This window comes from Antechinus flavipes, chromosome 3, assembly GCF_016432865.1.
Source record: "Antechinus flavipes isolate AdamAnt ecotype Samford, QLD, Australia chromosome 3, AdamAnt_v2, whole genome shotgun sequence".
Taxonomy (NCBI): Eukaryota; Metazoa; Chordata; class Mammalia; order Dasyuromorphia; family Dasyuridae; genus Antechinus; species Antechinus flavipes.
In genome coordinates, this window is record NC_067400.1 from 548,743,104 (window position 1) to 548,767,141 (window position 24,038).

The 24,038-nt window shown below is 33.3% G+C and overlaps 1 protein-coding gene across 1 annotated transcript in view; it reads right to left on the reverse strand.

Annotated features, from left to right (window-relative positions):
* The window catches only part of FREM2 (FRAS1 related extracellular matrix 2), a 220,003-nt gene that overhangs the window by 13,879 nt on the left and 182,086 nt on the right, over positions 1 to 24,038 (reverse strand). The window contains exons 14-16 of the mRNA XM_051990726.1: positions 22,272 to 22,575; positions 20,139 to 20,270; positions 17,354 to 17,685 (exon numbers count right to left, since the gene is read on the reverse strand). Of these exons, the coding sequence (XP_051846686.1) occupies positions 17,354 to 17,685; positions 20,139 to 20,270; positions 22,272 to 22,575 (768 nt within the window). The remainder of the gene's footprint in view (positions 1 to 17,353; positions 17,686 to 20,138; positions 20,271 to 22,271; positions 22,576 to 24,038) is intronic.

The following is a 24,038-nucleotide window of genomic DNA, read 5'->3' on the forward strand; positions in this document are numbered from 1 at the left end:
GAAGGGATTTGTTTCAGGTTACACACCTTACAAACAGAACCAGGATTCACACTTTGGATTCCACAATCAAGACTTTGACTTTTGATTCCATAATCCCTACCTCCTCCCCACAGAACATTGCTATTTCAGGCAAGGCTCAGTGCTACAGGTCCAAATGGCCTTGCTAAATAATACTCCAGTTCAATCTATGTTTTTTTAAAAAATCTTATTTTTTGCTATCTTTTATAACATTTCTATTTTAAAACATATGTACATGTGTCTATATTTGTATATTTGTGTACATGTGCCCTCCCACCTTGCTGCAAACCAACTCTTATGACAAATTATTTTTGTTTGTTTTTTAAAGACAGAAGTAAAGTAGTTCAGAAACCTAACCAACATTTAAACTCCATATGACAGTGTAAGTAATATTCCTTAACTGTGGTCTCCTCTCTTTGCAAAGAAGAGTAAGAGGGATATTATCCCAACTCTTTTCTGGAGTCAAGCTTGGTGATTATAATTACAATGTTTCATTTTCTTTTATTTTTTTCCTTCCTTTCCTTCCTCCTTTCTTTTCTCCCTTTCTCCCTCCCTTCTTTTCTTCTTTCTTTCCTTCCTTTTTTCTTTCTTTACTTTTTTTTTTGCAATTTTTTCTTAATAAAATTCCAAAAGCACCACTTTCTCAGCCCAAGATGGTTCTCTGTTTGTAGAATTTTCTTGTGTAAGCAATCAAAATCTACCTTCTATGTTGCTAGGCACAGCCTGCTTGTAATGGGATTACTTCCAAATATACAGAAACCCTGCTTTCAATGGTCAATAGCTACCCAGGAGGAACTGTCCAATTTAGAGTTTAAACTCTTACCTCTCTTCACTCCCCAAACAAAAGTAATCTTTTCCAAGTCCAGGATCTTAACGATCTCCTAACCCCAAGCATTTTTACTGGCTGTCTCCTATGTTTAAAAAATCTTTCACTCCTTATCTCCACCTTCTAGATTCTCTGGCTTCCTTCAAATTTCAGCTAAAGACATACTTTCTGGAAGAAGTCTTTTTTACATTTCTCTTTAATCTCAATGTCTTCTGTCTGAAATTAGCTCTACTTTATGGTGTCTATATCTTGTTTGCATATTATTATTTGCAAATTGTTTCTCCCAACTAGAATGTGAGTTATTATAAGATCATATTTTTGACTTTTTTACAGATGTTAACACAATGCCTGATACACAATAGGCACTTAAGAAATACAAGTTGAATGATTGTAGGCACAGAAATGATGACAGGTTAATTTTTTTTTTTTCGCCAGCTCAGTACCTACTACAATGCTTTTCACTATTAGGCACAAGGCAGTTGAATTGAATTGGGCAGCAGTCAAGCCAGTATGGTCAAGTGTACTGTTAGAACTATTCCAGTCATTTATATGGGATGTCCTTGGCCCAGATGCTACCCCATATGTCTTGTCTTCCTTTTGACTTACTGAAGCTCTATCCTCTTAATATATTTCCTCCTCCCTGAATGCTTCATGAAAATAGATATTGTCTTATTTTTTCTAGCTAGATTCTTATGTTTAGTAGAGTCTTTAATAAATTATTTTCATTCATTTATTCATCACTTCAATATACATGAACATGTACATAATATATATCTGATAAATAACTAGGTTACTAACCCTTGCAGTTTCCTACAGCTGTTGGAAGTCTATGTTGTCAGTCATGTCAGACTCTTCATGACCACATTTGGGTTTTTTTGGGGGGCAAAAATATTGGAATAGTTTGCCATTTCCTTCTCCACTAGGTCTATATAAATGAAAAGAGTATATTCTCCAGAGCATTACTTCAAAAGTATCTCTATTGCTCAGCTCCCTTTGATTGGATAGCCCTTCCTAGAACTTTCATTTAAGGATGGTATCCAGGCTGGACTTTTCCATCATGGCCAGTCAGGTATCTTCTTCCCTACCCCAATTCTTTTTAGTTGTTTTTTTTTAATGTCTTATCTTCCCATATTAGAATGTAAGCTCTCTAAGTGTGAGATTTTTCTTTCTGCTTATATTTGTATCCTTAGCAATTAGAGTAATGCCTGGCAGATTGTAAATGTTTATTAAATGCTTGTTGTCTGACTGATTGATTCTCTAAATTCTACAACCTATAATGTAGGCATTCCTGTGGAAATAGGGGATTTCTATAAAGCACATGTAAGTTAGCTGCTTTACAATAGGGATTCTTGATGTGGGGCACACTAGCCTCTAGATTTTAGAGGAAAATTGGATAGGAAAAATACATCTTTTTTTCAATATAATTGATTTCTTATGTTATATTAATGTTTCACTTTTTTACCTAAAAAGCATTTTTCTGAGAAAATATCTATAAGCTTTTCTAGACTGCCAAAAGGGTTCATGACACACACACAAATGACTAAAAAACCCTGCTTTATAGAAAGGGGGTATTAAACAAGATGGAATTTGAGGTAAAGAAATATCAACTTGGGGGAGTTACAATTGTGTATCTAAGTTTGAGTTAAGTAATACTGAGTTTAAACTGGCAAGCCATTTTGACAATCTACATGGCAGTAAAAAAAAAAACAACAAAAACCTTACTTAGAAAATTTCTCCATATTGTAGAACAAACCTATTAATTAATGAACTTATTTATGAATCTTTTTAAAGTTTCAAAAATTTTCCTTATATGTGGTCTCTTTTAGGCTTCACAGCTGTCCTGTGAGGTAAGACAGGCTAGTTATTATCTTCATTTTGTGAGAAAACCAAAAATTCAAGTTGTTTGCCCCAGGCTACATAGAAAGCAAGAGGTTAATTCAGGATGAATACTCAGATCTTCTTATTCCCAGACCACTGTTTTACCTGCTAAAATGCAAATGCTTTTGCTGAAACATTTTGTTGAAGGGGTGGAAGAAATGAGAATATATGATTTGAAAAAGTTTTATTTTCAATATGAAGAAGTAGCTATTCTTCACTATATACCCTGCTGTATTTCAATCACTCAGATTGACTTTCATTTCTTTGGTTTGTTTGCAAGGCTGCTAAAGAAGAAATTAAATAGTTTAAATGAAGAAGTAATAACCTAAAACCACTGAGTTTACATCACTGCTCTAGCTGACACATTTTAATGAAACAATGCTTCCAAATCAAATTCTTATAGGCCTTCATTATTAAAATAAATTTGGCCATGGAAGTTGATCAACACATGGAAAATGACAGCTCAGAAAACTAAATATTAATTGTTTATGATACTAGGCTAAGTGACATTATCAATAACTAGTATAATCAGAATAATATTAAAGGAAAACTTAAAGCTTAAAAAAATTGTTTCCCCCAAATGAGATGAAGTTAAACAGGAACAAATACATCAGTTACTGAGCTGGAAACCAATGGATTGTTGGGCAACTTTAATTGCCACCTCTACAATAATTTGTCTACTTTTCATGAGATGTAAGTTATAGAATCACCAAATAAACAAATCCATATTAAAGAGAAAGATCATTTATTAAGCTGTTTGATTCCTAGTCAATTAGTATTTTCAACCACTTGCTGAAATCCATAAAAGTAATTTGAGAAAATATATTAATAGGCATATATCATTACAGCAATTTAGTAATAGTCCTTTAAATAATCTTTTGTTACTACAGGAAAAGTGATTAATTCATGTGTTATGGTCAATTCAGATTGATATTTTTCTATGCAAATTAAATTTATCACAAGTTTTACTTTAAAAAATTTCAGAGCTTGCCTTATATATAGTTCACCAACCTCATGTGTAAAATGGAGCAAATTGAGGGAAAAGGCAGTCTGGTTTATTAGAAATACTAAATTTGGGATGAAGAAAACTGAGTTTTAGCTTTACCTTCATCTCTAGACTTTGAGAAAGCTATTTAACATTTATTCATTTATTCCCTAAGTATTTCTAATGTGCCTGTTATGGGCAAAGTATTGTGATACACAAGAGAAGAGCAAAGACAAAAATGACAACCTGCTTCTGTCCTTAAGGAACTTACATTCTATTGAGGGATGCAACAGTTAAAAAGATAAGGAAGCAGAAAATAAATCTAGGAGGCAGAGAAAACTGATAATTAGTACTATCAGGAAAGGAATGCTTGGTCTGGGAAATGGAAAATATCAGTATATCTTTTTTCTAGTCCAAACAAACAAGTATAATTCCTATCCTCCTTCCCACATATGCTGAGTAGATAAAATTAAACAAGAAAAAGTGAAATTGTTCTACAAATTAAAGAGGTTATTGCTTCAATCTATCAACTTTTCCAGACTATTGTGAAAAATAACTAAAAAATAATTTACATAAAATGCTTACTAAATATAATAGTTAATTAAATTCTGTAATATTTGTTGCCAGGGACGTCATTAAAATTAAACCTTTATGACTTAGACATGAAACAGAAAAATCAACTCAAAAAAGAAACAATGTCAATGTAGCTGTAATTGAGACAGATTTCCTTCTTAAAAACCACCTGAATTTAATCCTTAGTACCACTGTTCTGTCCTCTAATTACTCTTTATATAGCTTGTTTTGTTTTTGTTTTCATATTGTCTCCCCTATTAGATTGAAAGTTTCTTGAGGAAAGCTTTATGGATTGTATTTCACTTGTGTTCATAACCCCAGCACTTAGCACAGTACCTGGTACATAGCAGGGACTTAACACATGTTTATTAATTGTTTGAATTATCAATGGACTTCTTTAAATGGGCAGGGGAATAGATCCTTCTGTTCCTCCTGTTGTCTATGCTAAGACCCTTACTAAGAAAAGTTCCCAGTTATTCATATTTTACTTCATCTAGTGACTTGTGGAGACAGCAGACAAATTGAACAAAGACTATGAAACATCAACTCTGCCAAAAGATAGAGGGGGGCAAGTCATTTTTTAGCTATGCCTTAAATTCTCAAGCACACTAAGACACATATTTTCAGATGCACTCATTCATTCTCTTGAACATAGTGAATAATGTGTTGGAATGACCCTTACTTTCCTTCCACATTTACTCTATTTCTTGTAAACAAAAGACATTAAAGACATTACCGCCTTATAGAACTGATATGTTGAGGTTATTCAATACTGAGGATGAACAACATAGAAGGTACTATAAAGCATAGAAAAGCATACAATGAAATAATAAAAAATGCTTCCTAATTAAGTGATTCTAGTAGGGGTTGTCCAAAGAATTCCTTAAGTGTAAAAGAAAATTCTCTAGTTCATCAGCTTTATATTTGAGAAGGCAAAAGAAATATTGTGATATCTCTTTCCAATTTTTGGGCAATTCTGTCTTACTATAAGGACAGAAGTAAGTTTATAGATTTTTTTTGTTGTCATTGCCCTTTCTTATATATATATATATTTTTAATTAAATTTACCTAATAAATTATTTTTTATTTTTCAATACCCCCATAATACATCAAATGAATCTAAACAACATAACTAATTTAGTACTTATTTCACTGTGTGTGTTTAGAGGAAAACAATGAATCCCTGGTGGAAGGGAAAGCAGACAGTGCCAATAACCACATAATTATTAGGCTTTTCAACATACATTATTTCATTCTTGGTTGGCCTTTAGAAGATCTGAACCACATCCACATTGATATTATCACTATAAATAAAACCAAAAAAAACCCCATAAAGATGTTGAAGCTAAATGGAAGCCTTGATCATACATTCTCCACACAAAGGCAAATAAAAGAAATAACAGGTTGGTTTCATCATTTGCCCAAAGTCAACAAGAAGCATTATTTTCTGGGCAAGGGATCAAGTTGCTTCCTGGTGTTGAAAATAAGCAGAAATAAACAGATCACAATGAAGATAACTGAAGTTTATACTTCAATATCTATTGCATTGGCTGAAGTGGAAGAAACCCTATGGAGATAATGTTATCTTTAAAATTAAATCATTACATAATTTGATATTCAGAACTTTCCCCTCTAGATTCTGCTTCTGACTTTCTGGACTTTGCATCTAAGCATAAATTACCATCTCATCTTGAAACATCCTTGTGCCATGCTGGTTCACCTTCCCATTGGTGAATTTCTTCCAGACCATTCATCTTGGGGACTTTGACACATGATCCACAATCACTACCTTTGCCCTGTTCTCCTTCTTTTCATCTTCCTTTAATGTGTTGTGTCCTCCAATTAAAATGCAAGTTCATTAAGAGCAATGAAAGTGTTTCTTTTTTGTTTGTATTCATATCCCCAGTACTTAATACAAGGCTTGGCACAATAAATGCTTAATAAATTAGTTGTTGCCTTCTTTTCAAAATAAAAGTGGGTAATGATAATTCACACATATAGTACTTGAATGTTTGTACGATGTTTTGCTCAAAATATTCCTCTAAGTTAAATTGTATCCCCCTCCATTTTGCATATTAGGAAACAAGCTTTAATATTATATGCATGATGGCCATTATACTAAGATTGCTTATGCTCATAAGTAAGCAATAAATCAAGCAAAAACCATATATTAAATAGCTTCTGTGTTATGGTTACTAAAAGGGAAAAATGGGACAATCCCTGCTCTCAAGGAGTTACATTCTATCATACAGTATACCAGTGTATTATAGAACATAGTAGTATCTATGGCAGAATTTGAACCCAGATATCTTCTGATTCTGTCTAGTTCCCTTTCTTCTGCATCACTCTGATTCTATCAAAAAAGAAAGATAATGGAAACTATTCTAGAAAATGTGGTCTGAGGTCAAGAAAGGAAAAAGTACAGAAGTTGGTATTAACAAGAATACTTTTTCCCCCAAGAGTGGGTAAGATAGTGCAGATCATGACAAGCCCTGAACAGGATCACAAAAGATGAAAATGACTAAACCAAATTGACTAAGTCATGATCACTCAAAAAAAGAATCTCAGTGATGAGTTTTTGAGTAATGAGATAGGGTTGACTAAGGAAGTACCTGAAGTACTGATAAAATTATTCCTAGAGACAAGCAGGGAAGGACACTGTTGGGAATCAATTCAGTCTTCTAGCCCTACCTTCTGTGAAGGTCATGAATAGTCTCATCTTGCTATGTCCAGTCAGAAATTCAAGTTATGCTAAACCCTAAGGTTAGTTTTCCACCATTAATCTGTCCATGACTCATGCCATCTTTGCCGAATCCCTTTTGGGTTGAGCCTGCCATGATGGTATTCTGTCTTCTGATGTCTTTCTCCTCATTCTTCCCCCATGCCTCATGGTGTCTTTCTCCTTCTTACAAATAACTAACTCTTTTAGGGTGCTAATAATCAATGAAGTACTTCCACCTCACGGCATGTTTCTTTGATGGATTCTTCCAAATTCCTTTCCTTGGTAACCCTATTGTTCTACCAAATCGATTTCCTATTTACCAATCCTGGTATCTATTATATCTTTTCATTTCATCTGTAATCACTTCTCTTAAATAAATGTAACTTTTGTTAAGAGAGTGGCCATTGTGAACTCTTCACATGACCAAATCCCAACATTTGGTACCAACTGCTCTCCACAATCTTATCATCTAGTGCCTGAACTTCAAATTTATCACTGGAGATTCCCCAAAGAAAAACAAAGTGAATAAAGAATGCCTACTATCCAGACTATCACCTACAATTGGAAGGACACATATAGGTACATATATCTTGGATCAACAATGCTTACCATCATGCCTGATGCACAGTAAATATAGATGGCTAGTAAACTGGACCCAAAATCAAATAGGAGGAGATGGAACTGAATCAAATTCTTATGATTGTACAATGTTTCAAATGAACTAAAATTGTACTCTGTTGACCATCAATGGTGATTATGCCACTGCAAATCATGAGCTATCACGATTTCAGAAGAATCACAATTATAGATACTTCAAAGGACAATACTATCACCTATTACTGATGGTAATGATTCATGATATATTTAGGACTGATATAAAGGACATTCCAGAACATAGATGATCAGAAGAAGTCTGGCTAGCCATGTAGTTTAGGGGCAACAGATTGATAGCCCGAATTCTGCAATGTATCTGAAAATTTTTGAAAAAATGAGAGGAAGGTCAATACTCCATTGGTAGATCCTCTACAAGGTATTTATCAAAAGTCACAAACAAGCATTATGCCAGATTACAAATGATGAAAGGGATCTCAAACTGTTCAGTGTTACTCAGATAGAACTTAGCAGTATTATAACTTGAACACAGTTACTCTGTCTCCTAATCCAATGCTCTTTCTTGTATATCATTGTTAAAGGATCCTAGTCATCTTGTACAGAGTTTCTGATGGGAGAAATTATCTGTAACATGGTGACTAGAACTAAAGATTAGCTGACACTGAAAAAGAAGGGGAAAATTCTATAACTGGGGGGACTGTTGTTGTTCAGTTACATCCAACTCTTATGACCCCATGGATTCTTTTTTTCCATGGAATCTTCTTGGCAAAGATACTGAAATGGCTTGCCATTTCCTTCTCCAAGGCCATCTTTTTCCCCCCCAGAGTATTTGTTATCTACAAGTTTATCTAAGTTGTAAATTTGGCCATATATGTTCTTAATTTACTTAACCTTGAAGTTATTTTGTTTTGCTGTATTTCATTTAATCTAGTTTCATTTTACTTTAGGCATAAACTTTGTTTCTAAAAATGGCTTAAAAATAGTTAAAAATACTGTAATATGGGACAGTTAGGGACATTAACAAAACATTTCACATAGTTTGCAGCTGGGGAATTAGTAAGATCAAACAGCTAACTTAAATCATTCATTTACTTTTGAAATTTTTGTACTGAGTCATAGGGATTTGGATACTCTTCAGAACTTAAACACCAAGTTTAGTGTTTAAAACTATATCTATATAAGGAGTTGTTTCCCTATCGCCTATTCATGTCCACTGATCAATGTTATCAGATGTCCATTTATCTAACAATATATTCAAGTTCAGATTCTGTCCTAGTGAGATAGTTGGCCAAGTCACTTGAAGACAAAATGAAAAATAGTAGACTTATTTTTCTTTATAAAAATGAAAATTAACACAAATCAGTTTTGAAACAACAGTGTTTAACCTTTGTCTTTTTGTACTTGCTTTTATAATGTTACCTGGTAATAAGACATTTATGGAACTTTCTCTAAAATGATTCCATTTATTATTTTGGAAAAAAGCCATTAAAAAACTCTCCAGAATATCATTATGTTAAGAAAAATAATCTTTATGTACTTGTTAATAACATAGTGATAGTTTTAATAAATCTTTAAAAGCCATATTGCTTACTTAGTGGAGTTTTAATTCAACATAGTCACTGAATTCAAATCAGTTGAAACATCATTTTATGATATACATAAATATGACCTCTTTACTAAATGATAAAGAGAAGCTAAGTGACTTCATTTGGTCAGAATAGCTTCAAGCTATTTATTGTACTTTACCCCGCCCCCCCCAAAAAAAAAAGTACTCAAGAAGCTCTCCCTCTTAACTTGATGTAAGCAAAATTGGTTTAAATAATTTCCTTGGTCTATGAGGCCAGTTCTAATAAAGAAATATATGAAGGTAACTTCTGGTTCCTGCTTGGCAGATGCCAAATTTGCCTAGTATACAGATGCAAGATGGTGGTGCAGTTTTTATTACCTGTAAGAATAGAAAAATAAGCCCCAATGCTCCTTTGTAAAGATAAAAAGAAAGAATGTATAGAGTTACATTTATTTATTGATAAGTATTTATCAATAAATAAATGTAACTCTATCTATACAAATTCAAAGCTGGACATATTTTTGGTAAAATAGTCTAATGGAGAGAGCACTGGATTTGGAGTCAGAGAATCTGAAAGTTCTTTTTTTTTTAAATCTTTTTTTTTTTATTAATTTTTTTAAAATTTATTTTATAATAACTTTTTATTGACAGAACCCATGCCAGGGTAATTTTTTTTATAACATTATCCCTTGCCCTCACTTCTGTTCTGATTTTTCCCCTCCCTTCCTCTATCCCCTCCCCTAGATGGCAAGCAGTCCTATATATGTTAAATTTTGCAGTATATCCTAGATACAATATATGTGTGCAGAACCGAATAGTTCTCTTGTTGCACAGGGAGAATTGGATTCAGAAGATAAAAATAATCCGGGAAGAAAAACAAAAATGCAAATAGTTTACATTCATTTCCCAGTGTTCTTTCTTTGGGTGTAGCTGCTTCTGTCCATCATTAGATCTGAAAGTTCTCCTGAATATTCATGTGACCTTGAATTTATTTATGGGCACCCTAGTGGTGGTGGTGGTAATGGCTCTGAAGTCAGAAAGACTCAGATTCATGAGTTCAAATTTAGCCTCAGACACTAGCTTTGTGACTCTTGACAAGTTACTGAAATGAAGTTTGCCTCCATTTTCTCATCTGTAAAGTGAGCTGGAGAAAGAAATGGAAAACCAGTCCAGTATTTTTGCCAAGAAAACCCCAAATAGTTAATAAAGAATTGGATATGGTTGTAAACGAATGAATAACAATGAATTCCTTTATGTCTTTGGACCTTAATTTCCATCATTAGTTTTCTTCAAAACTCAGTTCTAATACCATCTCCTCCATTAGGCCTGCCTTAGTCTACTTAGCTATTATTGCTGCTCCCTTCCCCAGCCAAATTACCTTCTGGATACTTATTTTGTGGATACTTATATGTTATCTGCCCTGACAAAATGTAAAGTCCTTGAGGGAAGATAAATATTTATTTATTTATTTCCTTATTCCTGTACTAACATCAATCCATTTTGCTATAGTGATTTCTGCTTCTTGTATATTAAAAAGGCATAGCTAAAAATGATACATAAATATTATATTTCTCCTTCTCTCTCCATCTCCATTTCCTTATTTCTCCTTCTCCTTGTCCTTCTTTCTCTCTCTTTTTCTTACTCACTCTACTTCCCTCCCTTCTTCCCTTCCTCCTTCATTCCTCTCTCCCTCTCCCTTTCCCTCTTCCTCTTTTTCTCCCTTTTCCTTTCCCTTTCTCTTTCTTTTTTGCTAAGGCCTGAATTTAATTCAGAAAAAGAAGGAAGAATTTATGCAAGGGCTGGATTAATTCCATTTGCATTTCTGAGAGACAGGATGTTACAGAAGAAGCAGTACTGATTGTGAGACCAGTGTATCTAAGTTGATATATTCTTATGTTTGATTCTCACTACCTGTGTGACCTTAGGCAAGTCATTTTAATTTTTTCACCTATAAAATAAAGGATTTGGACACAGGAGTCTTTGAGTTTTGGGGCTAAGTTCTGAGCTACTTTAAAAAACACTATAATTATTCATATTAATAAGAGAAGCACAAAGGAGAAGGGAAGTTAACTGTCTTTTGAGAGTCAGTTTAAGATTGTATCATGGGTAAAAAGTACACTTTTAAAAAGGAGTTTCATGAAGATAGATTTTAGTATTAATTTTGGCAAGATATTGAAATTCTTATGTTTTACACAAAATTTTACTCTCTATATATACAATGCTGATAGCTGAGATTACAATTTTATTATTAAATTTGTTTCCCAGTATGTATAAAAAAGAGCATCTTTTGAGAAGTATTTCATTCCCCATTCTGGTGGTCTATATAAAAACATATTATTATTATCAGTGTATTTCTCAAACTTTTTTTTCATGGTTTCATCATTTGTCATTCATAGTGTTGTGTACCAGAAATCTCCCAGGGGTAACTGAACCCAGGGAAAGTTAACAATTGCCAACTTTTACCCCTTGGGGTAGGATTATTGGCTAGGAGTAATAATGTTGACAACCCGAAAGTGAGAGCAAGAACTAGGTTTCTCTATTTAATTCTTTTCTCCTTTACACAAATACCAGAATTAAACAGAGAAAAAGAGAATCAAAGAATCATTGTTAGTTTTTTTCTAGGAACAATACTTCACCAGGAATAAGCTAGCTCTGCATTTTCTATAAAGGTGTGGCTTAGAAAATTACTATCTTGGAGGGTAGAATTACTATTCAACCTGACCTGGATAAAACAGAAAAATGGATAGCCATCAATGAGATGAAGTTTAAGAAGTAAAAATGCAATGTGATTCAGAAGAAGAGTAGCATTATAGGATCATCGGCTTGGAGTTATAAGGGACCTTGGTTGCCCTCCAATCCTGCCCATTCTGTTTACAGATGAGGAAACCAAGGTCAGTAACAAGTGATTTGCCAAAGCTGTACACTGCATTTCTTAACTCTAAAAATTGTATATTGCATAAATAAATATGAATTTATTTGCATATGCAAATCACATTAATTAAATGCAAAATGCATAAATAAAATATTAGGAGTCTCTAGTATATTCAAAACTGTCATGAAAATCCATTGTTATAATATATCATAGTAATAACAGGTCACATGAGATTTGGCTAGGATCTTAGAGGTCATCAAGCATGTACTATTATTTCCTCCATTTTATAGACCAGAAAACTGAAGCAAACAGAGTTTGTGCCCAGGATCACACAGCTAATAAGTATTTGAAGTCATATTTGCATTAAGATCTCCCCATCTCTATCCAATGCTCTATCCATTATCCACTGTCACCTATCTGTCCTCATATCTAGTGATTTGAACAGCAAGAAGTCAGTGTAGCAGAATTAGGATCCAAGGAGAGGAACAGAAGACTGGAAAAGTTGGAGAGGACTGGTTTATGAAGGGCTTTGAGTGCCAAACATATATTTGACCCTAGAAACATTATGGGGAAAACATGGGTATGTTTGTAGGGAGCAGGGAAAGATTCAGTAGAGGAGATATTAAAACTTATTGAAGGGGTAGAATGATAAAGGGGGTAATCTACCTGAGAATACAACTTGGAAAGGAGTCAAGTGTACATGAAGAGAGCAGACAATAGTGAAAAAGAAGAAAGTGATGAAAAACATCTGAGTGATGTGAAACGAAAAGGGTAAAATGGGCCTCCATTTTTTTTTTTTAAGTAAAGGATGAAACAATTTCTTCAGCTGTGAGATTAGGTGAAGGAATGATATGGAAAGCTTGGGAAGAGATTTCAAACTACTGTGATGAGATTATGGAGATGGAAAAGAACTGCTTTGATAAAAGGAGGGCCAAATTGAGATTATGTAACATACATTTGTCTCAAACACAGTCAATATGATTTCATGACTTTTACCTATCTCTCTGTTCAGCGGCATGTAAATAGGATCAAAAGTGTGGATTATGGGAATGATCCCAGGCTGGAGTTCCACAAATTTTGATTGATTATAGGATAAGGGAGTAATTGACCCAAGTGTTCATTAAGTTATTTGCTCAAGGTTACACAGTGTCATTGATGAGATCTAAGCTTACATCTACTCCAAATTCAGCACCCTTTTCACTTTACTGTAAGTACAATTCTATCATTTATATAAGTGTCTTATAGTTTACAAAGTATTTCACATATCTTATCTCATATGATCCTCACAATAATAATATGAAATACATCATCTCATTTTATGGTTGATGAAACTGAGATTGAATGAGATTAAGTGGCTTGTTCAAAGTAAAATAGCTTACAGGAATCAGATGCAGAAATCAAGATCCTGCATTAATATACAACTCCTTATCATACAATATCACAAGTGGAAAAAATTCAGGCTACTACTACTTAATAAGTTAATATGATACTGGGTAAACTACACTATAAAATAATTTTCCTTTAAAAAATCACTGGTTAAATCTTTCTTGGAATATATACCAATTTGTAGATTCTCTCATTCTTAAGAGTTGGTATGAAGAATTCTCAGGGGAGGAAGCTCCTCTACCAAGACATCTCAGCAGCTTTTTTGCAACTAAGATTTTTAAAAACTTGCCTAGAGCAGAGGTGCCAAACTCACTGACTATGACAGGAATGGTGACTACAGTCTATCTCCAATGCCTAACAAAGGTCTTAAGTTGCCATTACTAAACATTTGTTGAACCAGGGAGCTCCAGTGCTTGAAAATAGAGGACTATCAATGACTGATATTTGTGTGAATCCATATTTTCATGTCTTTTGGGCTGTCAAGGCCAGATTGGGGTTAAGGGGGCTTTGAAAGAGACATTTTTATTGTCCAGTTTTTTCAGTCATGTTTGACTCATGAAACCATTTGAGGTTTTCTTGACAAAGATGTTAGAATTGTTTGCCATTTCCTTCTCCAATTTATTTTATAAATGGAAAACTGAAGCCAATAGGGTTAAGTGACTTGCTCAGGGTCATACAGCTAGAGAGTGTTTGAGGTCAAATTTAAACTCAGTCCTTCCAGCTCCAGGCACAGTATTCTATCCAGTGTTGCCACCTAGCTGCCCTGGCATAGAGTAGTATACTTATTAACTGCAATTTCACTATATCCTAACCATTAATCCCAGTTTAACTGACCGACTACTGGACTATACCATAGCTAGATTAGGAAACTGAGAGAAATTTACTGACTACAAGCATTGCAAAAACAAAATTATCCCAAGGATTTTTCTAAGCCCAAGCTATACACTTCTTTGCAAATCTTGCCTCAAAATACAACATAAGACCCCTTAAATCCTAAAATTCTTCTGACAGTAGGGAAAGAGAATGGAAGAATAAAGAATCTTGGAAGTGAAATGTTCTTCAGTAGGTGAGAGATAAGAACTAGAATATAAGGAACTCTGAGAAGAAGAAAAAAACTCCCTCTATCAGCGTAGGCTGGCACTTTATTTGCAACTTTTTAGATTTCAAGGAGCACAGAGGGCTGCAAGGTCATAGCATTAGTATCAAAGATGGGATTTGAACTCAGCAAATTCTGTTTTCCAAGCCAATTTTCTATATACTGCATTTGGTGCCTCATGTAGTTCCTCTGTACTTTTCTTCATTTAAACAGTTATTAGAGTTTCTTGATTTTAAGACATTAGTTAGAAAGCATGGTTTCTTAGAACTAGGAAGCACTTTCTCTGTTTCCTTATTTAAAAGTTTCCCTCTTTGAGGAGATGTGGGAAATTCTACAAACTAGGATGGGGTGGGTTTTAGATTTCCTCTCTATAAGGCAGGGTTTCTCAGATCATATGTGTAAGGGTTCCTTTTCCCTTTCTGCTTAACTCTGTTTTTAGAGCTTCAATATATTAATGTTAGTGAATTGGCAGCTAAACTTTTACGTGCTTTCTGTGTGCAAGGAAAGCAAAGAAAAAAATTATCCCTGTTTTTAAAGAACTCAAATTCTAAAAAGAGAAAGCAATATGTAAAGAACTAGGTGATACAAGATATAAACAGATAGATGAAGCCATTTTCCAAGACAAAGGCACTAGTGATAGTACCTTTTGCCAAAGGTGGGATTTGAGCTGTCTTGAAAAACTCAGGCAAGCTAGGGAGAAGAGGTGAAGAAGGAGAGCTTGAAAATATTAAATGTCTCTTTTCTTTGCCCTAAAGTGACTGGCAATGGTAACTCAATAAATGACATTCCTGGATAAGAGTACTGTAGGATGAAAAGCTATGGAATGGGCTATATATTGATGGAGGGAATTCCAGGTCTGGCAGTTAGGAGATCCGAATTCTAGACTGTTCTTGGCTATGTGACCTCAAGCAAATCTCTTAACTACTATGTAACTTGATTTTCTCAACTGTTAAACTGAGATAATTACTCTTTCTCTATCAAGGTTGTAAGGATAAAATATGACAATTTCTCTGATATTTACTGCCTGTATGACTTTGGCTACTCATTTAATATCTTTGGAACACACTCTCCTCCTTTGTAAAATTTGAGAACTGTTACCTGAGTGACCCTGGGCATATCACATATTTGTGAGACTCAGTTTCTTAAGCTATAAAATGAAAGATTAGATTAGATGACCTCCATAGTCCCTTTTAGCTGCAATTAAATGATAACACTTTAATCACTAAAGAACATGGCATAATATATTATCTTCTACCTACTCTGTTTATATCTTCTACGCACCTAATTATTCACATCCTGTCACCCCATTAGAATATGAGCTCCTTGAGAACAAAAATAGCTTCTTGCTTTTTTTTATATCTCCAGAGTTTAGCATGGTTCTTAGCACACAGTAAGTACTTAATAAATGTATCATAATTATAAGGTTAGCAAATGGGAGAGTTGGGAGCAAACTAGTACTTAATTTTTAATTGTAGTGGAAAAATATAATGTGAAAAATTTCCTCACTTTAAGAATTTTTTTGGGGGGGAATTCTGCTTTATTAATAAAAACACTTTTATTCTAGGAAATTTTAAGAAACACAATGTTTTCAGCTAAAGAATGCAAAACCTGTACTGAGGCATAGAAGATATAAACAGAATAGCCAATTACTGAATTAAAAGTTTCAAAAGTTCTTTCATAAAAGGTGACAATTTATACCCAAGGAACTAAAATGCCTAATTATTACACATAAAGTTCTGGCTTACTAACCTGAATCCTTATTTCTATAGATGGCTTTAAATGGTTTTGAGTGACGAGTAAGAATTACAGGATTCTTTTGTTTGTGTTTTGCTGGTAAGTACAATTACCAATTTCTTCTGGCACTAGACAGGTATGTTTTATACACTTCCTTACTGCCTGGGGAAGCACTGAAAAATCACTGCTATATGCCCACATCAACACAGGCTGAACAAAGTAAATTTCATAGCTTTGAAGTTTAATGAGGCTGAGAGTGAGCTATCTCTTGCTTTGCTTCTTCTACATTTTAACACCATAGGAAAATAGCACAGCTAAGTCATTTCCTAACACTAGCCAAATTTGTAACACCATGTATTATATGATTTATCTAAATACCTCTATAGCAAAGGTTTCTAACCTGTCATTCATGAAAAATTACAGTTTTGATAACTATATTTCAACAAAATTGTTTTCCTTCATAATTCTATGTATTTTATTTTATAGATCCAAAAACAATAGTCTGAGAAAGTTTAAACATGCTTCATAAGACTGCCAAGGCAGGGTCTAATGATAAAAATAAAGGTTAAGGACTTTAATCCTACAAATTTTTTAAAAACTCATTTTCTTAGGAAAAATCTGTTCTTATGATTTAACAGGAGATAAAAGGCTAAAATTTCTAAGGAAAATTTTATAAAGAAAACAAAGTATGTTAGGATAAGCTAAAGATCTAATAATAATGATGCTCTATCCTTCATATACAAAACTGATGAGATTGATTCACTATCAATAGGAAATCATTTTGTCTTTTCCTCCACAGTATTAGTGATAGAATTTCACTAAGTCATTGACTACTTAGTAATCTATTTCTCCAACAGCACACATACAAATATATACACACCTATATAGGTATAGATATATGTGTGTGTATATATAAATGTTTTTATATCCATATCTATAATCTATATCTATACTAAGATGGTTAATTTGGGTTAGATTTATTCTGTATCCAAGGCACAAAGCAAAAGTCCTCTACACAGAGATATGTAAAAAAACTACGATCTTGATCATTAGGGACAAAAGAATATATGTTATAAACTCTTACCTGCCCATCTGTCCCAATGGTGCCTCCACAGTCTGTAAGGAGCTCAGACATATCATAGTAGCTGACAAATTCCCATAAGCAGGCTTCCAGATTAAGGTTGCGGTAGAATCTCAAGGTTCCAGAACCCCTGATGGATGCACTGTATTGGTAAGGATATGTCTCTCCAATCACTTCTGAGTTTCTGGTAGCATCAGTCAAGAAGCCATGATGAGTCTTTACTTCAGTGTAATCCAGGAGGTTGGAGCACTTGTGGTTCCCAACTCTTGTGCCATCAGGGCTGAGAGTCAGCTCAAAGTTGGACAGCTCTCTAGTGGAGATCACGGGGAGCATACCTACAAGTTATGATAATTGTTATTGTTCATGTCTAGTGGTCACTTTAAAAATTGTCTAGGGTAGAGATCTTATGAAATGGGTTGCATAAACTACATAAGGATAATTTATATTTTATAGAACTTCAAGGAATATAGTATTAGAGATTTTGAGATGAAGAATCCTTAGAGATTATCATTCAGAGATTGAGAATAAGAAGTAAATTTTGAGCCCATAAATTCCAGGCTTCTCATTCTATAGATGAGGATATTGAGATATAGACTCATACAAGTAGTAAATAACTGAGGGAGGATTTTAACCTAGGTCTTCCAGATTCCTAACCCCTGCCTACTTACCAAGCTACATGGTCTTTCATTCTATAGATGGCTAAACTAAAGCTGAGGGAAGTGAAATGACTTGGATAAAGTCATATAGGCAGGAAGTAATGGATTCAAAATTAGAACTCATTCCCCTTATTCAAAATTTAACACCCTTCCCATTTTATTAAACTATGTCTTAATGTTTACTAACTGCTCCATAGGGAATATTGTTATCCATATTTTACAGAAGAAACTAAAACTATGAGGGACAAAGAAACTCATATCAGATCTGTGACTGCAACCTGGGTCTTCAGACTCCAGTGCTAGGGTTTTCTCCACTATATTAGACTGCTTTCTGAGGTTCATCCCTGCATCCTTCCTGTATCCAGGTTATACCTTCAAACAGGTTCTCAGATTGTAGGTTGAGAACTAAAGTATGAATTATTCTGCTGTTGGACAAATGGGGCAACAAGCAATCTTCTTAGTTTTATCTTTTCCTGTCCTCTCCTCCCCTGTTCTCCATAAAATTTTACATAATCTTACATTAGGAGGCAACCAGTATTCACCCTTAGTGAAACAGGCAGATTTTACCCTCATTATTCTTGACCCTTTTGGTTACATCATCTCCCTCCCCCCTCTGTCTCTCTCTCTCTCTCTCTCTCTCTCTCTCTCTCTCTCTGTGTCTCTTTGTCTTTGTCTTTCTGTTTGTTTCTGTTTCCTGTTTATCTGTTTCTATCTCTCTCTACATATGATATATATGTATATATATATATATATATATATATATACACACAAAAATTAGAGACATTGCACTATATCATGAAATTAAATTTAAAATTTTTCAAAATTTAATTATGAATTTTTATAACAATAAGTAAATTGATTGACTGAACTCAAGATTTTGGAGTACCTTCTGTACTTAGGGTACAGAATATTTATATTTCCCAACAAATCTGAGTCACAGATTAAATTCTAATTCATAATTATAAGAGAATAATTAAAGATAATTAGAAAAATTAGTGAAATAATTTTAGACTGCTATTTGCTTTTCAGACATAATTTAAAAAGCTTTTTCATAAAAGAGGAGAAAAGATTCACATTGCAAAAATGTTCAAAGCAACTTTTTGTGTTGACAAGGAATTAGGAAATAAGTGGATGCCAATCAATTGGAGAATGGCTGAATAAGTTATGGTATATTAATGTAATGGAATATTGTTGTTCTAGAAAAAAATGAGATGTCCAGAAAAGCCTGGAAAGACTGACATGAACTGATGCTGAATGATGTAAGCAGAACCAGGAGGAGATTTTATACAGTAATGGCATGGTTGATGTAATAATCAATTATGATAGACTTAGTCGTCTCGGCAATGTGGTGATTCAAGAAAATTCTAATAGACTTGAGATGGAAAATGCCATCTGTTTCCAGAGAAAGAACTATGGAGACCAAGTGCATCGAACCATACTATTTTCAACTTTTGTTTTGTTTGCTTTTTCTTTCTTATGGTTTTCCCTTATTGTTCTGTTTTTTTTTTCTTTCACAAAATGATTAATGGGAATGTTTAAAATGATTATACATGTATATCTTATATCAGATTGCTTGCTGTTTTAAGAAGGTAAGGGAGAAAAAATGTAACTTAAAATCTTACAAAATGAATGTTCAAAACTATCTTTACATATAATTGGAAAAACAAAATGTCACTGAATTCAAAAAAAGCAGAAAACATCCTAATTATTATAAATATTTAGAGACATAGACTCATCATATATTAAAAGGGAATGCTCTGATATCTACATCAACTATTCTGTTTTCTGAATGCTTAATCTTAATCTTAATCTTAAGCAAAGTTACTAAGCACTTTAGAAGCAACTACATATGTATTCCTATTTCTCAAAGGTGAGGGATTCAAGTATTTGTCTGTGGCTTCATTTAACATTTAAACAACCAAGTTATTGAATTTCAAAGATAGAAGGAAGAAAATGAATTTCAAAGACACAGAGGGAAAAAAAAAGGCTGTTGTAGGAAAAAAAAAAAGGCAGAATAAGTCTTAGGGCATGCTAGCTACAGGCCTTCAAAGGTGGGGTTTCTTAGGATACTAAGAAAAAAAATTCTAATTACCAAAACATTTTCATTATTTGACCAAATTTAGTTTACCTACCATCAATGTGGGGCATTGTGACAGTAAGCTTGATGAGATTTGTGTAATCTGCATCTTCAGAGCCCGTATAACGCAATTTGGCTGAGAATGGTTCTGCACCGACCACACCTGGCACCCGAGGCTGACAAAGACCTTTGTGAAAAGTATAAAAAATGTTTTTGCATGTGCAGTTGAAAGGAAGAATAGCTTACTATGGAACTTATGTATATTTAAAAAAAGATAATTTCTCTTAATACCAATTTAAAAAAAAAAAAACATGTAATAGCAGGTTATATCATTACAAGGCATATCATTAAGAAATGAGACAATCCAGTAAATGGTTCTGAGGCAATCCTACCTATCTTATGTGCTCTACTAAAGGCACAAGGAGGTGGGGTTTTTTTGGTTTGTTTGTTGGTGGAAATTTTTTTGGGGGGTTGCCTTAGGACATTGAGTTAATTTAATACGATGTCTATGATCATGAAGCCTTCTTAATGACAACAGAAAGTGGATGATTAGTAGGTAGAGAGCTGGTAACAGTGTCTGATTCAAATTGAATTTGATTTCTATCTCAGATACTGATTAGTATTGTAACAGTAAAGTCACTAAATTTTTCTCTGCCTCCGATTCCTTATATGTAAGTTAAGGGAGTTGGACTTTATGTGTTCTAAAATTCTTTTCAGCTTTAAATTTATAACATTATACTAGGAAGGTCATATACACACAAATAAATGAAATAAATAGGAAAAATCACTGAGTTGATTTAGCTGAATTAGCATATTTATCTTTTTAAGCATTTTGTTGTATGTGTAAATATGAAGGGATTTTAAATAAACATATACTTTTTGGTTCACAAATTAAACTCATTGCATGTTCTTTCCAACTAATTATAGCTATCCTTATTAAATAGATGCCAAAGATACAAATTTTTTCCCTTTCATACTGAATCATATCTTAAAAAAGTAAAAGTCACTCAGGGCACAAAAAACCCAAAACACCAATAATTCTGACATATAATTTCTTATAATATAAAATATAAAAATATCTTATGATAATAGTACACGAGCATTTATTTAGTATATTAAGATTTGGAAAGAACTTTATATATCTCATTTGATCTTTACACCAATTTTGTAAGGGAGATATTATTCTTTCCATTTTAAAGAGGAAAAAACTGAGATTGGAAAAGGTTATGTGACTTGCCCAAAGTCTTACAGCTAAGTCTCTTAGGAAGGATTTGACTCAGTTCTTCTAGACTTTAAGTCTAACATTCTATCTATTATAACACCTAGCTGCTTCTATATTTTTTCAACACAAATTTATATAATATGCAGAATATAATCTGCAGAAAGGCTCAAACTCTTGGATTATGAAAAGATAATATTAAATTTCTTATCTATTTCTATTCACACAGAATAAAGAAGAATAAATGGACAGATCAACATTACAATGGAAATGAAAGAGAGAAGTAACTAGAAAGTCTATTTCATTTTTAGATCATTTTGTGTAATGGCAAAGTTTAGTATTGTTACCTAAGCAATTGCTTGATCTCAAAAACACTCAAAACTATAGATTAAATCAAAAGGGAGAGAGACTAGACTTGTTGATTTCATTTTAACAGGGAATTCCCAAGTAAGGGAACTCCTTCCACCAATGACTCACAGCTTATAGTCTTAGTATTCCATATAACAATGAGTAAAGAGTTAAGTGATTTTTTCCCCCCAAGGTCATACAGCTAATAATTGTCAAAAGTGGTGTTTGAACCTAAATCTTTTGATTCCCAAATAAACTATACCATGTTGCATTTTTTTTAAAGAAAGAGTTATATTTGACCTAAAAAACATTTTTACTAAATAGCAGATACTAAATATATAACTGCAGTATTCTTCACTTCATGTTATATATGTGTTCCTAAATGTGTACAAATGAACTGAATTTATGTAAATTAAACCATTATTAAATGTACTTGTGAGATCATGATCTTCAGAACAGGCAAAAAGTTTGTTTCTTGTAACAAAAAGCATAGAATACTTATAGAGTGATGCTGATTTGCTTGAAAGAAAGATAACTTTCAATACTGTTCTGAATGTAGATGTTACATATTATATTTGACTTATATAACTTTGACTTTAAATGAATAAGGGCAGAAATTACCTTCCTCTCTGTTCACAGTGACGATTGGGCTCATTAGTTCCAGTCCTTCATTTCCATCAATGTTCACAGCTCTAGCTGCACACTGTACTCTGGAACCAGCTTGAAAGTAAATGGAATCCAAAGTGATCATCTTAGAGGATGTAAAAAAGGTGTCAAAATCCACTTCTTTCATGGGGCTGGTCACACCATCAGGGCCTGTGGGTGCACTAACAAGCCATCGGTATCTAGTCAAAGTGTCATTGATACTCTCACTTGCGCATATGGAGCCTGTCTTCTCATAATCAGAATATTTGGGGTTGCAAGCCTATGGAAAACATAAATAATGTTATTGTGACAATTATATATAATTACCTGAAATTGTTCTTTTCAAAGTGATTTTATCTACTTCCAAAGTTCCCTTGATGCTTTCTTAGAAGTACAGATTTCTTAAATAAAGATTTCTATAGTAGACTAGACCTGTCTTTTCCTTCACCTTAATCCAACATTGCCACACTTTCAATGAACATCTTGAATAGGAATGCTACACTAGCATCTGGTTGTTCAAGATATCAAACTTATCTTCTACATATAAATTTATTTTCTTCACTTTCCTATTTTTCTTCATGGTATTAATGTTTCCCACTTATCCAGTCTTCAAATTTTAGAATCAAACAAAATGGATAGAGACTAGACCTGTGATTTCATTCATTACAGAGAATTCCTAAGTAATGGAACTTCATCCACCAATGTGTCATAACAACTTTGTTTTCCCTATAACAATGGGTGGTTAAATGATTTTTCCAGCATCACTCAGCTAGTAATTATCAGAGGTGTTGTTTGAACCTTAGTCTCCTTGGCTCCAAAATAAACTACATGTTGCTTTTTTTTTTAAAGTATCATATTGATTATTATTATATTATATTATACCATAATTGATGTTATATTATGTTGATAATGTTATATTATATTGATTCTTCCTCATAGCTCATTTAATATTCCCCAGTCAGGGGAAAAAAGTCTTACTTTTTGATATATCCATTGCTATTACTTTAGTGAAGATACATGAATAAGGTAATGAGTATTTGACTGATATTTTTGGGTTCTGTCCTCTTTTCATTCTATACTGTACACTATTGACAGAATAATATTCCTATAGCACCATTTTGAATTTATCCTTTTCTGCTAAAACCAAAAAAAAAATGTTGTAGACCCAATTTAATCTAAAAATCCTACATTCTACTTTTTCAGATTCAGTTCTAAGCTACCTTTTCAGATTTATTAATTCATTCAACAAAAATCATGAGTTCATTTTCTTAGACCATACTTCTAATGCTGGAAAGAGACTATATATGAATACCATGGAAACTAAAAGAATTGGCTTGTATCTTAATTGATTGTTCTTAATTAACTGGATCTTAATTGAGTTCTTTATCACAGGAGATGAAGAGTCAAGATCCAAAGAGATCTTATAGAATAGAACATTGGGATGAATCGAATAAGATGAGATTCAGGAGAAATATGTGTAAAGTGTTATATTTGTATACAAAAAAAAATCAACTTCACATATGTAATATGGGTAAACATGGGGATTTAGCAGTTGTTCTGAAAAAAAAAAAAAGATCTATGTTTATACTGTACTGTAAGCTCATTATGAGTCAGCAGTATGATATGACAGTCAAAATAGCTAATGCAATCATCGGTTATATTAGGAGGGATGTAGCTTCCATGAATAAAGAAGTGATAATCCCACCTTGTCAGATGCCATTTGGAGTATTGTGCTCAGTTCTG